The 17,311-nt window shown below is 46.8% G+C and overlaps 1 protein-coding gene across 11 annotated transcripts; it reads right to left on the bottom strand.

Moving 5' to 3' along the window:
* Window positions 1-12,754: 12,754 nt before the first annotated feature.
* LOC119275679 lies at window positions 12,755-16,545 on the bottom strand. 11 transcript variants are annotated; one of them, XM_037556571.1, is made up of 6 exons: window positions 16,100-16,545; window positions 15,837-16,010; window positions 15,658-15,740; window positions 14,994-15,065; window positions 14,586-14,661; window positions 12,755-14,420 (listed from the first exon to the last, which is right to left on the bottom strand). In XM_037556571.1, exons 1-6 carry the CDS (start codon window positions 16,247-16,249, stop codon window positions 14,418-14,420), a joined length of 558 nt encoding a protein of 185 aa, XP_037412468.1. In that variant the 5' UTR covers window positions 16,250-16,545; the 3' UTR covers window positions 12,755-14,417. The 11 variants fall into 11 exon arrangements, 3 of the variants coding, with proteins under 3 accessions (XP_037412468.1, XP_037412467.1, XP_037412469.1); XR_005135822.1 differs by having other exon boundaries at window positions 14,578-14,661; window positions 14,994-15,740; XR_005135823.1 differs by having other exon boundaries at window positions 14,578-14,661; window positions 15,013-15,740.
* Between the last annotated feature and the right edge of the window lie 766 nt (window positions 16,546-17,311).

Below are 17,311 nucleotides of genomic sequence, written 5' to 3'. Positions count from 1 at the left end.
TCAGTTTTCTCTCTCTGACTCTCTAGAATCATGTACAAACTAAATAAGAAATGGTTTTGCTGAATCAAACTTGTCTAGATATTTTCAGTGTGAAAGTTGACATCCGCCCACGTGTCAGCCCTCTATTGGCGAGCATCCTCCACGGGGAGGTCCTATGGGCGTGTTTGGTTGCCCGCATGAGGTCCAACCAGGCCCGCGCGGGAAGGATTGGGTTTGTTTGGTAGCCCGCATACACTATTGGGCCTGCATCGCACGCTTCTTAAAGCATCTCAGGGCCTGACTCACTGAAAACGCACGAATCGGCAGTTTCTCCAGGGCCAGGCCCGAGCGGTGCACGTGGGCGGGCGCGGATGCACGCGCGCAGGCACGCTCGAGAAGCCGCGTTGCTTCCTGAAGCACTGGCAGTTATTAGCCTCACCGCCCCTCACCGCTCCCTCTCCCCACTCTTCCCCACTCTCCCAACTCTCACCGGCGGCGGCAGATCGGAGCAGAGGAAGAAGACCACCGGACACCATCACCGGCGGCGGCGGATCGGAGCAGAGGAAGAAGACCACCGGACTCCATCAATGGCGGTAAGCACTTCTCTCTCTTCGACATGAACGCTAGATTCGATCGACGGCGATAGATTCGATCCACAGCGGACGGGAATGGGGAATAGAGGTAGCTAAGCATAGGGCTAATTCATACTAGTGCATATCAGTTCATACGAGTTCATACATGCAAGATCGGTAGACTTTGGGATTGGGGGATAGGGGAATAGGGGGAATAGGGGAAAAGGGGGTACAGAACGGACACCGGCTGACCGCGGCGGCCGTCAATAGCGTGGAGCGGCTGATCGAGTCGCTGGCCTTCATCTTCTTCTTCATCGCCGTGCGGGCCGGCGGGTCATCCTCGTCGTCCTCGGCGGAGTCGAGGTCGATCTGCCAGGTAGGACGGACTGGCTCCGGCGCCCTAGCTGGCATGTGCACCGCCTCTTCCTCCTCCTCCTTAGGCTCCCCGCCGATGACCGCTGGCGGCGCGATATCCGTCTCCCAGTACACTGGGGCACGGCGGTCATTAGGAGCAAAGTAAGTCTTGTACTTGCGCCACTTCTTCCTCTGTTTAGGGTCGTCGGAGACGGCCTAATTCATGGCCTAGCTAAGGATGTCAACTGCCATCGCGCCCTTCGCTGGGTCAGGAATTGTTGGAAATATGCCCTAGAGGCAATAATAAAAGGATTATTATTATATTTCCTTGTTCATGATAATTGTCTTTTATTCATGCTATAACTGTATTATCCGGAAATCGTAATACACGTGTGAATACATAGACCATAATATGTCCCTAGTAAGCCTCTAGTTGACTAGCTCGTTGATCAACAGATAATCATGGTTTCCTGACTATGGACATCAGATGTCATTGATAACGGGATCACATCATTAGGAGAATGATGTGATGGACAAGACCCAATCCTAAGCATAGCACAAGATCATGTAGTTCGTTTTGCTAGAGCTTTTCCAATGTCAAGTATCTTTTCCTTAGACCATGAGATCGTGTAACTCCCGGATGCCGTAGGAGTGCTTTGGGTGTACCAAATGTCACAACGTAACTGGGTGACTATAAAGGTGCACTACAGGTATCTCCGAAAGTATCTGTTGGGTTGACACGGATCGAGACTGGGATTTGTCACTCCGTATGACGGAGAGGTATCTCTGGGCCCACTCGGTAATGCATCATCATAATGAGCTCAAAGTGACCAAGTGGTTGGTCACGGGATCATGCATTACGGTACGAGTAAAGTGACTTGCCGGTAACGAGACTGAACGAGGTATTGGGATACCGACGATCGAGTCTCGGGCAAGTAACGTACCGATTGACAAAGGGAATTGAATACGGGGTTGTTTAATCCTCGACATCGTGGTTCATCCGATGAGATCATCGAGGAGCACGTGGGAGCCAACATGGGTATCCAGATCCCGCTGTTGGTTATTGCCCGAGAGTCGTCTCGGTCATGTCTACGTGTCTCCCGAACCCGTAGGGTCTACACACTTAAGGTTCGGTGACGCTAGGGTTATTAGGAAGACTTGTATGTGATTACCGAATGTTGTTCGGAGTCCCGGATGAGATCCCGGACGTCACGAGGAGTTTCGGAATGGTCCGGAGGTGAAGATTTATATATGGGAAGTTGTCATGCGGACACCAAAAAGTTTCGGGGGCATATCGGTATTGTACCAGGGCCACCAGAGAGGTTCCGGGGGTCCACCCCTCTCGGAGGGCCTCATGGGCCGCAAGGGGCAGGGAACCAACCCCTGGAGGGCTGGGCGCCCCCCCCTTGGGCCCATGCGCCTAGGGTTGGGGGGGAAACCCTAGTGGGGGCGCCCCCTTTGCTTGGGGGGCAAGCCCCCCTCCCTGGCCGCCGCCACCCCTCTAGATCTCATCTAGAGGGGCCGGCCCCCCTTGCCCCTTCCCTATAAATAGAGGGCTGAGGGGAGGGCTGCTGGACACAACCAAGGCGCAGCCCCTCCCCTCCCCAACACCTCTCCTCCTCCGTCATGAGCTTGGTGAAGCCCTGTCGGAGTACTGCTGCTCCACCACCACCACGCCGTCGTGCTGCTGATGGAGCCATCTTCCTCAACCTCTCCTTCCCCCTTGCTGGATCAAGAAGGAGGAGACGTCGTCCGTTCCGTACGTGTGTTGAACGCGGAGGTGCTGTCCGTTCGGCACTTGGTCATCGGTGATTCGAATCACGGCGAGTACGACTCCATCATCACCCTTCCATTGAACGCTTCCGCACGCGATCTACAAGTGGTATGTAGATGCAATCTCTCTCCCATGACTCGTTGCTTAGATGAACTCATAGATGGATCTTGGTGAAACCGTAGGAAAATTTTTAATTTTCTGCAACGTTCCCCAACAGTGGCATCATGAGCTAGGTCTATGCGTAGTTCTCTATTGCACGAGTAGAACACAATTTTGTTGTGGGCGTAGATCTTGTCAACTTGCTTGCCACTACTAGTCTTTTCTTGCTTCAACGGTATTGTGGGATGAAGCGGCCCGGACCAACCTTACACGTACGCTTACGTGAGACCGGTTCCACCGACTGACATGCACTAGTTGCATAAGGTGGCTGACGGGTGTCTGTCTTTCCCACTTTAGTTGGAGAGGGTTCGATGAAAAGGGTCCTTATGAAGGGTAAATAGAAGTTGACAAAATCACGTTGTGGTTATTCGTAGGTAAGAAAACGTTCTTGCTAGAACCCAATTGCAGCCACGTAAAAGATGCAACAACAATTAGAGGACAACTAACTTGTTTTTGCAGCAATTGACATGTGATGTGATATGGCCAAAAGTTGTGATGAATGATGAATGATATATTGTGATGTATGAGATCATGTTCTTATAATAGGAATCACGACTTGTATTTCGATGAGTATGACAACCGGCAGGAGCTATAGGAGTTGTCTTTATTTTTGTATGACCTGCGTGTCATTGAAGAACGCCATGTAAATTACTTTACTTTATTGCTAAACACGTTAGCCATAGAAGTAGAAGTAGTCGTTGGCGTGACAACTTCATGAAGACACGATGATGGAGATCATGATGATGGAGATCATGGTGTCATGCCGGTGACAAAGATGATCATGGAGCCCTGAAGATGGAGATCAAAGGAGCTATATGATATTGGCCATATCATGTCACTACTATATAATTGCATGTGATGTTTATTATGTTTATGCATCTTGTTTACTTAGAACGACGGTAGTAAATAAGATGATCCCTTACAACAATTTCAAGAAGTGTTCTCCCCTAACTGTGCACCGTTGCTAAAGTTCGTCGTTTCGAAGCACCACGTGATGATCGGGTGTGATAGATCCTTACGTTCACATACAACGGGTGTAAGACAGTTTTACACATGCAAAACACTTAGGGTTAACTTGACGAGCCTAGCATGTACAGACATGGCCTCGGAACACAGAGACCAAAAGGTCGAACACGAGTCGTATGGAAGATACGATCAACATGGAGATGTTCACCGACGATGACTAGTCCGTCTCACGTGATGATCGGACACGGCCTAGTCGACTCGGATCGTGTAACACTTAGATGACTAGAGGGATGTCTAATCTGAGTGGGATTTCATTGTAATAATTTGATTAGATGAACTTAATTATCATGAACTTAGTCTAAAAACCTTTGCAAATATGTCTTGTAGATCAAATAGCCAACGCTCATGTCAACATGAACTTCAACGTGTTCCTAGAGAAAACCAAGCTGAAAGATGATGGCAGCAACTATACGGACTGGGTCCGGAACCTGAGGATCATCCTCATAACTGCCAGGAAACAATATGTCCTAGAAGGACCGCTAGGTGATGCACCCGTTCCAGAGAACCAAGACGTTATGAATGCTTGGCAGTCTCGTGCTGATGATTACTCCCTCGTTTAGTGCGGCATGCTTTACAGCTTAGAACCGGGGCTCCAAAAGCGTTTTGAGCAACACGGAGCATATGAGATGTTCGAGGAGCTGAAACTAGTTTTCCAAGCTCATGCCCGGGTCGAGAGATATGAAGTCTCCGACAAGTTCTATAGTTGTAAGATGGAGGAAAATAGTTCTGTCAGTGAGCACATACTCAAAATGGCTGGGTTGGACAACCGCCTGACCCAGCTGGACATTAACCTCCCAGACGAGGCGGTCATTGACAGAATCCTTCAGTCGCTCCCACCAAGCTACAATAGCTTTGAGATGAACTACAATATGCAGGGGATGGTGAAGACCATTCCTGAAGTATTTTCAATGCTGAAGTCAGCAGAGGTTGAAATCAAGAAAGAACATCAAGTGTTGATGGTCAATAAGACCACTAAGTTCAAGAAGGGCAAGGGCAAGAAGAACTTCAAGAAAGACGGCAAGGATGTTGCCGCGCCCGGTAAGCCAGTTGCCGAGAAGAAGTCAAAGAATGGACCCAAGCCTGAGACTGAGTGCTTTTATTGCAAAGGGAAGGGTCACTGGAAGCGGAACTGCCCCAAATACTTAGCGGATAAGAAGGCCGGCAACACCAAAGGTATATTTGATATACATGTAATTGATGTGTACCTTACCAGTACTCGTAGTAACTCCTGGGTATTTGATACTGGTGCCGTTGCTCATATTTGTAACTCACAGCAGGAGCTGCGGAATAAGCGGAGACTGGTGAAGGGCGAGGTGACGATGCGCGTCGGGAATGGTTCCAAGGTCGATGTGATCGCCGTCGGCACGCTACCTCTACATTTACCTACGGGATTAGTTATAAACCTTAATAATTGTTATTTAGTGCCAAGTTTGAGCATGAACATTGTATCTGGATCTCGTTTGATACGAGATGGCTACTCATTTAAATCCGAGAATAATGGTTGTTCTATTTATATGAGAGATATGTTTTATGGTCATACCCCAATGGTCAATGGTTTATTCTTAATGAATCTCGAGCGTAATATTACACATATTCATAGTGTGAATACCAAAAGATGTAAAGTTGATAACGATAGTCCCACATACTTGTGGCACTGCTGCCTTGGTCACATTGGTGTCAAGCGCATGAAGAAGCTCCATGCTGATGGACTTTTAGAGTCTCTCGATTATGAATCATTTGACACATGTGAACCATGCCTCATGGGCAAAATGACCAAGACTCCGTTCTCCGGAACAATGGAGCGAGCAACCAACTTGTTGGAAATCATACATACCGATGTGTGCGGTCCAATGAGCGTTGAGGCTCGCGGAGGATATCGTTATGTTCTCACTCTCACTGATGACTTGAGTAGATAAGGGTATGTCTACTTAATGAAACACAAGTCTGAGACCTTTGAAAAGTTTAAGGAATTTCAGAATGAGGTAGAGAATCAACGTGACCGAAAGATAAAGTTCCTACGATCAGATCGTGGAGGAGAATATTTAAGTCACAAATTTGGTACACACTTAAGGAAATGTGGAATCGTTTCACAACTCACGCCGCCTGGAACACCTCAGCGTAATGGTGTGTCCGAACGTCGTAATCGCACTCTATTGGATATGGTGCGGTCTATGATGTCTCTTACCGATTTACCGCTATCATTTTGGGGATACGCTCTAGAGACAACTACATTCACTTTAAATAGGGCACCGTCTAAATCCGTTGAGATGACACCGTATGAATTATGGTTTGGGAAGAAACCTAAGCTGTCGTTTCTAAAAGTTTGGGGATGCGATGCTTATGTCAAGAAACTTCAACCTGAAAAGCTCGAACCCAAGTCGGAAAAATGTGTCTTCATAGGATACCCTAAGGAAACCATTGGGTATACCTTCTACTTAAGATCCGAGGGCAAGATCTTTGTTTCCAAGAACGGATCCTTTCTGGAAAAAGAGTTTCTCTCGAAAGAAGTAAGTGGGAGGAAGGTAGAACTCGATGAAGTACTACCTCTCGAATGGGAAAGTAGTGCAACTCAGGAAAATGTTCCTGTGATGCCTAGACCAACTGAAGAGGAAAATAATGATGATGATCAAGGTACTTCGGATCAAGTTGCTACTGAACTTCGTAGGTCCACAAGGACACGTTCCGCACCAGAGTGGTACGGCAACCCTGTCCTGGAAATCATGTTGTTAGACAACGGTGAACCTTCGAACTATGAAGAAGCGATGGCGGGCCCAGATTCCAAAAAATGGCTTGAAGCCATGAAATCCGAGATAGAATCCATGTATGAAAACAAAGTATGGACTTTGACAGACTTGACCGATGATCGATGAGCGATAGAAAACAAATGGATCTTTAAGAAGAAGACGGACGCGGATGGAAATGTTACCATCTATAAAGCTCGACTTGTCGCTAAGGGTTATCGACAAGTTCAAGGGATTGACTACGACGAGACATTCTCTCCCGTAGCGAAGCTGAAGTCCGTCCGAATCATGTTAGCAATTGCCACATACTATGATTATGAGATATGGCAGATGGACATCAAAACGGCATTCCTTAACGGGCATCTTAAGGAAGAGCTGTATATGATGCAGCCGGAAGGTTTTGTCGACCCTAAGAATGCTAACAAAGTATGCAAGCTCCAGCGATCCATTTATGGGCTGGTGCAAGCATCTCGGAGTTGGAATATTCGCTTTGATGAGATGATCAAAGCGTTTGGGTTTATGCAGACTTATGGAGAAGCCTGCGTTTACAAGAAAGTGAGTGGGAGCTCTGTAGCATTTCTCATATTATATGTAGATGACATACTCTTGATGGGAAATGATATAGAACTTTTGGACAGCATTAAGGCCTACTTGAACAAGTGTTTTTCAATGAAGGACCTTGGAGAAGCTGCTTATATATTAGGCATCAAGATCTATAGAGATAGATCGAGACGCCTCATAGGTCTTTCAAAAAGCACATACATTGATAAGATTTTGAAGAAGTTCAAAATGGATCAGTCCAAGAAGGGGTTCTTGCCTGTATTGGAAGGTGTGAGATTGAGCTCGGCTCAATGCCCAACCACGGTAAAAGATAAAGAAGAGATGAGTGTCATCCCCTATGCTTCAGCCATAGGTTCTATTATGTATGCCATGCTGTGTACCAGACCTGATGTAAACCTTGCCGTAAGTTTGGTAGGAAGGTACCAAAGTAATCCCGGCAAGGAACACTGGACAGCGGTCAAGAATATCATGAAGTACCTGAAAAGGACAAAGGACATGTTTCTCGTTTATGGAGGTGACGAAGAGCTCGTCGTAAAGGGTTACGTCGACGCTAGCTTCGACACAGATCTGGATGACTCTAAGTCACAAACCGGATACGTGTATATGTTGAATGGTGGAGCAGTGAGCTGGTGCAGCTGCAAGCAGAGCGTCGTGGCGGGATCTACATGTGAAGCGGAGTACATGGCAGCCTCGGAGGCAGCACATGAAGCAATTTGGGTGAAGGAGTTCATCACCGACCTAGGAGTCATACCCAATGCGTCGGGGCTGATCAAACTCTTCTGTGACAACACTGGAGCTATTGCCCTTGCCAAGGAGCCCAGGTTTCACAAGAAGACCAGGCACATCAAGCGTCGCTTCAACTCCATCCGTGAAAATGTTCAAGATGGAGACATAGATATTTGCAAAGTACATACAGATCTGAATGTCGCAGATCCGTTGACTAAACCTCTCTCGCGAGCAAAACATGATCAACACCAGAACTCTATGGGTGTTCGATTCATAACAATGTAACTAGATTATTGACTCTAGTGCAAGTGGGAGACTGTTGGAAATATGCGCTAGAGGCAATAATAAAAGGATTATTATTATATTTCCTTGTTCATGATAATTTTCTTTTATTCATGCTATAACTGTATTATCCAGAAATCGTAATACACATGTGAATACATAGACCATAATATGTCCCTAGTAAGCCTCTAGTTGACTAGCTCGTTGATCAACAGATAATCATGGTTTCCTGACTATGGACATCAGATGTCGTTGATAACAGGATCACATCATTAGGAGAATGATGTGATGGACAAGACCCAATCCTAAGCATAGCACAAGATCGTGTAGTTCATTTTGCTAGAGCTTTTCCAATGTCAAGTATCTTTTCCTTAGACCATGAGATCGTGTAACTCCCGGATGTCGTAGGAGTGCTTTGGGTGTACCAAACGTCACAACGTAACTGGGTGACTATAAAGGTGCACTACAGGTATCTCCGAAAGTATCTGTTGGGTTGACACGGACCGAGACTGGGATTTGTCACTTCGTATGACGGAGAGGTATCTCTGGGCCCACTCGGTAATGCATCATCATAATGAGCTCAAAGTGACCAAGTGGTTGGTCACAGGATCATGCATTACGGTACGAGTAAAGTGACTTGCCGGTAACGAGACTGAACGAGGTATTGGGATACCGATGATCGAGTCTCGGGCAAGTAACGTACCGATTGACAAAGGGAATTGAATACGGGGTTGTTTAATCCTCGACATCGTGGTTCATCCGATGAGATCATCGAGGAGCACATGGGAGCCAACATGGGTATCCAGATCCCGCTGTTGGTTATTGCCCGAGAGTCGTCTCGGTCATGTCTACGTGTCTCCCGAACCCGTAGGGTCTACACACTTAAGGTTCGGTGACGCTAGGGTTATTAGGAAGACTTGTATGTGATTACCGAATGTTGTTCGGAGTCCCAGATGAGATCCCGGACGTCACGAGGAGTTCCGGAATGGTCCGGAGGTGAAGATTTATATATGGGAAGTTGTCATGCGGACACCAAAAAGTTTCGGGGGCATATTGGTATTGTACCGGGGCCACCAGAGAGGTTCCGGGGGTCCACCGGGAGGGGCCACCCCTCTCGGAGGGCCTCATGGGCCGCAAGGGGCAGGGAACCAGCCCCTGGAGGGCTGGGCGTGCCCCTCCTTGGGCCCATGCGCCTAGGGTTGGGGGGAACCCTAGTGGGGGCGCCCCCTTTGCTTGGGGGGCAAGCCCCCCTCCCTGGCCGCCGCCCCCCTCTAGATCTCATCTAGAGGGGCGGGCCCCCCTTGCCCCTTCCCCTATAAATAGAGGGGTGAGGGGAGGGCTGCTGGACACAACCAAGGCGCAGCCCCTCCCCTCCCCAACACCTCTCCTCCTTCGTCACGAGCTTGGCGAAGCCCTGTCGGAGTACTGTTGCTCCACTACCACCACGCCGTCATGCTGTTGCTGGAGCCATCTTCCTCAACCTCTCCTTCCCCCTTGCTGGATCAAGAAGGAGGAGACGTCGTCCGTTCCGTACGTGTGTTGAACGCGGAGGTGCTGTCCGTTCGGCACTTGGTCATCGGTGATTCGAATCACGGCGAGTACGACTCCATCATCACCCTTCCATTGAACGCTTCCACACACGATCTACAGGTGGTATGTAGATGCAATCTCTCTCCCATGACTCGTTGCTTAGATGAACTCATAGATGGATCTTGGTGAAACCGTAGGAAATTTTTTAATTTTCTGCAACGTTCCCCAACAGGAATCACCGTCTTTGGCTCATCTTGAGTGGCCTTCATGAGCACGGCATTGAATTCGTTCTGCATGTCCGGCATAGAGCCGAAGTTCGAGCACACCTCCATGGTGTTCTCGAACTTGGTTCGGTCATCAGCCTACCACCCGAGGAAGAAGGCCCTCCAGCCAATACCCCAAGGGAAGGGGTTGCCGTTGGAGCTGGAGCTAGAGCTCATGGCGATGGAGAGGAGGAAGGTTGACAGTGAGAGAAGAGAGGGGGTGGGTAAATAGTGGTGGGCAGGGTGAGTAAATATAGGGGGGTGGAGAGGAGAAGAGTGATAGTCATGTCATTTTAACTACAAGCTCTTGAATTAGCCATGAACTCTGTGCAATGCCTGACTCCATGACTTGTGTGCAGATCGAGGATAGCAATGAGATGGGCACGGAGGTGCTCCCGGCCGTTGACAGCAAGGGCAAGCAGCCCCTTCACCCAATGCCTAACGAGGTTGAGCTGCCGCCCACCGCCGAGGAAGACCCGAAGACGCCTGAGGGTGGCGACGACGAGGACATGGAAGAGCCCCCCAGCAACAAGCGCCGCAACTACGACCACTACCATCAGGAGGATGGCCCAACCCACTTCTGCAAGGTCATCCTTGCACCGAAGCTTGAGAGCATCCCCATTCCCTTGGACTTCACCAAGCACTTCGTCGCGGTGCCGACGGAGTTCAAGCTCAGGAACAACACCGGCTGCTCTTGGAAGGTGACAGTCAAGCTGATGAGCGACAGGGTGACCCTGGATCAGGGTTGGGCCACCTACGCAGCCGTTCATCAGATCAAGATCGGCTACATGGTGACATTCAAGCTCCTCACTCCCGACACCCTCAAGGTCATCATCTTCGACGACGATGGCATTGAGGTCGTCAACAAGTTCGGGAAGCATGACGAAGCCTTCGCCGCCAAGGAGTAGGGCCGAGGCCCCTCCATTTTAATTACTATCGAGTCTGCTTTGAACTATTTATGGTTTATGCGTTGAACTGTTATATCTACGGTACTGCTTATATCTGAATTATGCTAGTTGATGCTCTGTTTATACTCTATTGTGCTTATGATGTGTGCTGGCGAAGTGTGGTGGTAACTTCACCCTAGCCAAAGAGGTTACCACACATCAGGCCTTGCATACAATCAAACACCATGCCTTGGGTTTGTGCACTAACATGCAGGCAACCAAACACCAGGCAGTGTGGTTCAGCCCATGCAGGTAAGAGGGCATGCAGGCAACCAAACAACATGCATATGGTGCATTTGAGGCTGCATTTGCATAACCAGGTTGGATGGAGAAGTGTATGCAATGCGGGTACTGTGGAGCTGTTTGGTTTGAGCCCCAGCTAGCCCTACCAAAACTTTGGCATGACCAAAGCATGGGCATGACCAAACTTTTGGCAAGTTGTTGTTGTTTGGATTGTGACCATTATATCCACCAAAATTTTGACAACTGGGATCTTTGTTTTGTTTGGTTTGCGACCATCTAAACCTCCTGATGATTATACTAGTTATGGAAATATTTGAATGCATCTACTGTTTAAAATTAAGAAAATATATAGATCAAAACTTAGATGAAATCGATGTGAAAATGAAATCGTCAAAATAATAGTGTAAGTCATTGTTGCACTTGTAAGCCGCTAAGTAGTTAATTGTCCCCAGCAGCATACATCAGGCATTCTTCTAATCTAAAGCACAGCTCTACGTACTTGTAGAGTGGAAAAGCGCTGCTGGTTGGTGACAAATCAACATATTCTGCTCCACCAAAATACGTGGGCGAGCCAACTTTTTGGCAGGGCTAGTGGGAAGCTGCTGGCGCCTTCAGGAATCGAACTCGCACCAAACGAGAAGGCATTGGCTTGTTCGAGCTAGGAAGACCACCACACCAATTGGCCACTTGTGATTTTTAATAGCACGAAGTGTACGTGAACTAGTATGGCCGCCCTGCTTATTCATCTTTAAGTTTATTTATTGGACTTTTTTTCAAACTATGATTATTTTTATAGAAAATTCGGAAACTATACGTCTTGATGCACAAAAATCGAATCTATGACACGTCGACCACCTGCTGGCCGAAGATGAGCTTTTCGGCCAACTCCAAGCCAAAGTAGAGTCTTTGGTCTACTTGCAACCGAAGAGTGGTGGAACAGCGCCGAAGAGCACTTTTTGGTCATCTATAGGCCGAAGAGTACTCTTTGGTCATCTGTAGGCCAAAGAGCCCTCTGGGACCCATGCAACTTCGTCCTACCGTTTACGCAAAGAGATGGTCCTACAGGACACTTCGGCCTACAAAATAAGGCAAGTGACAAGTTAGCTGCTTTTGGTCGTCCTAATAATAGGACTATGACTTGGTTAGGGTCAGGTCCTCCTGAAGTTTTGAAGATAGTTGCTGAGGATTGTAATGAGACCTTGATTGAGTAATACAAAGTTTGAGCTCGCAACCCGCAAAAAAAAAAAGACAAGTTAGCTACTTTTGGTCGTCTTAATAATAGGACTACTAGATCATCGAAGGCGCGCGTTGCCGCGCCCGTCCATTTTTGTAATAGAATGGTAGGAAATGTAGTAAGTACACATAAAACATTGGAGTTAAATTTGCATAAAGTTACACACATATTTGTTGGTTACCAAAGAGCAGAATTTAATGAGTTCACGGGGAAATAATGCGGTGCTAGGTGACCATAGAACATGCAAACACAAAATATTGAGAATAATTCCCTACAATAATCTTACAAGCACAAAAGACATGTGCTGAAGCTTTAAGGACAAAATACAAATTACCAATCGGGAAGAAGTTTCTTTTTTTTTTCTTTTTTTTTTGAAACGGAGGCAAAAGTTTTGCCTCATCCATTAATTAAGAAGAAGAGAGTTGCCTAGTTAATTTATGGAAAACCAGGCGAAAACCATCACAACCATGCTCAAAAGCACGACCCCATCCACATGTGAACTACTCCCGAATCATGAAGCCACGGGACCGAAGCACCCAACACACTACTACTGCAACCCACAACATATGGGTCACTGTACTGCAAAAGAAAACCAATCGACATAATGCAACTCGAAGAAAACACATTGACGAAAACCACCCCCATGACCAAGCACACATCTGCAACTCAGAAAGCCGAGAACCATCCATCATGGAACCATTTGCGCCTCCCCTCTAGCGCTATCCTTCTTGCTTTTCCTCCTGCAAGATTTCTCTTTGAGGATGCCAGATCTAGAGTTAGCGCCACCCTTCTTGTGCTTCTCCCTCAAAGCTTTTTCCTCCAAGAGGCATCCAATCGTCTTTCCAGAATTTTCAGAGTCCAGGTTGGCTAGGAATTCACATATCTTGGTGGCTAAAAGGACACCAGGATTAGGCACCAACACTCCGGCCACAACAATTTTATCAGCCATAGGAACCACACCTCCAAAGGGTTCAAGCGATCGCATGTTAGCCATGTCTGGACCATCACCCTCCACACATGCATACTCCGACTGACTAGGCTCCAACGGAGGTGGAGAGGGCGTCGAGGCAACCGTCACCGCCCCAAGCGAGCCCACCTTCGAGCCCAACGGAAGAAGTTTCTCAATATATCGCAAGGCATCATGGATACATTCAATATTAGATAATGTTGTGCAAGTATGTCAACATTAAAAGCTTGTATTTGCTCTCATTAAAAGCTTGTATTTGCTCTCGTGCAAAGTTGTTTGTAAAAATACTATAACCTGCAGTAGTAGAAGAATGCCTAACCAGTGAACTATGGAACAGCAGGTTGACTTTCATCCCATCAAAAATATATGCATTGTGAAGTCACACTGTATAAGCTATCGTCCATGCAAAATATAAATTACCAACATTAAAATTAACAGCCTCTTCATTTGGATGGCAATCTAAATACAATGCTCTGGAACACTGTTTTTTGTCTGATACATTGCAAATATTCATGAAGTCAATCAAATAGGAAAGTAGCAAGCTTCTAGAAACAAACGGTCCAGTTAATTATGGAACAGATATTGGTAGAATCAAGTGGTTAACACACTGCGAACCATTGCGGATATCCATAATAGAATTTTGGAACTTGCTTCAGTAATTTACCTTCTCTAAATTTATAGTCTAAGAACTGTGTATTATATCCATTCAGAAATTTGTAAAAAATGGTAACTTCTATTATCTATGTCTTAATTTAGAATACATATCATCTAAGAACTGTTGATTACATCCATTGAGAAATTTCTGAAGAATGGTAACTCCAACAAACTACAGTAGAGAAACTCTCTCACTCACCTTCATACCAGCCGAAGAATAGCAATCAACACGAGGAGCAGACATTATCCAAGGTTATCATAATTAAGGTCACCGAATTATCTCTAACATGAATAATGGCAAATGATGTTGAGCACACGTATAACTCTGTAACTTTTCTGTTCCCTTATTTTGAAGCCTTGCCTCATACCACTATTCTGACAAAGAATGCCAAGTATGAACATCACTCACTGCATGGATTCAAAACAGCGACATCAAATTAACACCTGCCTTCACCTTTTTCAAGTGGCATAAGGGTATGATTGTAAAAGTATATATATCCTGTAAATTACATTTCTTACTTATGCGTGCAATCAATTTTTTCATGTATTATAAATCCTAACTTACAACTATACCATCATACACCCATAATGATAATGGGATGAATTGTGTTCTGTCACCTTGACCCAACACGCGGTAGACATTCTTGATCTGCCCACAAAAACAACTTGGTGCATCAGCAATGATATAAAAAATCCGATGTGGATCACATGACTAATATTGTAATCTCCATAAGCATTTCTAAATTTTAAACTATTGTTTCTCGTGATGAACAAAGAGACCATTTCCCTATTGCATACAAAGGGCAGTACTGAAGCACCTTTTTTACACAAGAACAAAATAGAGATTCAACTACTGATAAAATGAGAAATTTAGCAATGAATATTAAGTAGGAAAACTACAGTTCAAAGCTTTGGTTCCGTACTGTGGCTTCTCAATACCACAAAGTATATAACATCAGGTGGTGAGGAAAAAATTCTTACGAGTCCGTACAAAACATACCCCACCAATGAAATAATGTAGAAATCAGTACCTCGCCTTCAAAATCCGTCAAGCTAGAAAATGTAGAGTAGGTAAAAATATCAACCACCCAAATTTTGGTTAGCTTCGGATATAAAAGTAGGAAAATGAGCAATAGAATGTTAAATAGAAAAAGTTCTTGTCATGTTCTAGTGCCTCTACAGACTGCTAAAGATCGATGTCATGCCAATTTTGCCTGTTGGAGCTTGTTAGTTCGGATTTAGCATTCAGATATTGGCACTTCAGAATGGGCACTGAAATTACTAATATTGCAGTATACTTTTGAACATGCCAAAGCAATTATGTTTCAATTTTTTTTATAAAGCTTTGAACTTTTTGGTATTAAAAAAAGAATGTCACATTGTAGTCAATTGCACTTTCAAAAAGGATGATGTGGGCATTCAAACATAATACTCTCTGGCAAAAAACATTAAAGTAGAAATCAGTGCCTCGCCTTACAACCCAGCAGAACCAGGCCAATCCATCACAACCGAGCTTGAATCCATCAAGCTGGAGAACTTGCATTCATTTTTTTGAGTAGAGAGAACATCATGAATAAAAATAGTGTAAATATGGTGTCAATCGATGATGTCGATATACATAAAAGAATGAACAGCAAGCACATACCACTCATTTAATAGTAGCCCAAGAACAACCACAAGGAAAATGATGGAATGAGAGTCAATCCAATCTCGAGAATAGACACTTGACTGCAAGCCATCAAAATCAGATCAAGGCAAGACAAATCTTAGCACATGCATACATCTAGAATACGAATTGTCAGGGAGGCGTGGACCTTGTATTACCCCCAAATTGATTATCCTGGTACTCCTCGAGCGGCATGTCACGGTGTGCCTGCAACTGGTCAGCGAGGCTGACTGAAGAACACCGTGACGTGCGCCGGATCCGCCCCCTCCATTGCTCTTCGAAACACCTTCAGCGCCCACTGCGGGTTGTGCACCGAGTAGCATCGTGTCCGCCTAACCGGCGCCCAAAAAATCAGATGCCACACATCCACACATCAGGTAGCGCGGTGGCGCGACCGTAAGGGAAGGAGGTGCGAACATACCTGCGGCAAAGTGGTCACGGGCTTGTTTACCGGACGGCTGGCAGCGAAAAGAAGATGGGTCGTGGAGTGGTGCAGAAGAGCTCCACGCGCAGGAGCATCATGTCCACTGTCTTCTTCGCCTCTCCTCAGCTCCGCCGGGAAAATCTGCATCACGCCATGCCCATATCATCATTGTCTCTCTCCAGTTTCACCGGGCAAGTTGTCGGGCATCGCTGCTCCGGTTGCTCTTGCCGGCGACGGTGTCGGGAGGACTCGCCTAGGTCGCGAGAGATGTTGGGGAGGGGAGGATCCGTCGTCACGGGCGAGAGGATCGGCGCGGGTGGCCACGAGGCGGGCGAGGGACGCGGAGGCATAGGCGGCGACATCGGCGTGAAGGGAAGCGAGGAGGGAGGAGATGCCGTCGTGGGCGGCGGCGGGGAGAGGAGGGGGTAACCTGAGCAGCGTAGGAAGGGAGGGAGATGCCGTCGTGTAAGGCTGAACCGGGCTTAACCTTGGGCCGAGCAGGAGACATGGCCCAATTAACGACAGGGCTGCAAAATAGCTACGGGAGTAGCTGCCCTTGCGACTTCAGGCCCAGTTCGTGGCGAACATAGCGTTTACTTTAGATCTGACGGCCATTAACGTTTAACAAACGAAATCAAACGGCCAGAAATGCCTAATTCATAAGAGGACAGGGATTAGGTGCAGTCTTACTGTTCTTAATGACTTGGTTAGGGTCAGGTCCTCCTGAAGTTTTGAAGATAGTTGCTGAGGATTGTAATGAGACCTTGATTGAGTAATACAAAGTTTGAGCTCGCAAAAAAGAAAAAACGGGCTACAGTATTACTCTCTCTGTGACAGTGCACGAGGCAGTCCGTCCTAGGAAGGCTACACCCCTCCTAAATCGCCCAAGCTTCCAAACCCTCCTTCTATGCAGTCTGAAACTCTGAATTGGTGCATTGTATACACCTAATTTGGCCATCCATCCTTGCTTCTGCAGTAGCTCGATGCATCATGTGTGGTTTACAAAGAGTAGCTAGCGAGCGAGGACATCCTTGAGCGCCCTTGCTTGTTCATGGCGACGCGTACGGTTCTGAATCTCTCTGGCTTCCAACTCTAGGAACTCCAGACACGGGGTTGATCAGAACGCCTTAGCTCCTAGGAACTCTCGACGATGGCGGGCATGCTCCTGACGTCGTCCATGGCGACGCGTACGGTTCGGAGGGGGTCGTC

Source organism: Triticum dicoccoides, chromosome 3B, assembly GCF_002162155.2.
Source record: "Triticum dicoccoides isolate Atlit2015 ecotype Zavitan chromosome 3B, WEW_v2.0, whole genome shotgun sequence".
Classification (NCBI taxonomy): Eukaryota; Viridiplantae; Streptophyta; class Magnoliopsida; order Poales; family Poaceae; genus Triticum; species Triticum dicoccoides.
This window is presented reverse-complemented; position numbering and strand designations above follow the sequence as displayed.

Excerpts from the sequence above, each read along its gene's own strand:
- LOC119275679 (XM_037556570.1), bottom strand. The coding sequence starts at position 16,249 with ATGCAGATTTTCCCGGCGGAGCTGAGGAGAGGCGAAGAAGACAGTGGA. Across the intron at positions 15,066-15,657 it reads GGGCTACTATTAAATGAGTG|CTTGACGGATTTTGAAGGCG; the intron begins GTATGTGCTTGC and ends TACATTTTCTAG. Across the intron at positions 14,662-14,993 it reads GGTATGTTTTGTACGGACTC|ATCAAGAATGTCTACCGCGT; the intron begins GTAAGAATTTTT and ends TTTTGTGGGCAG.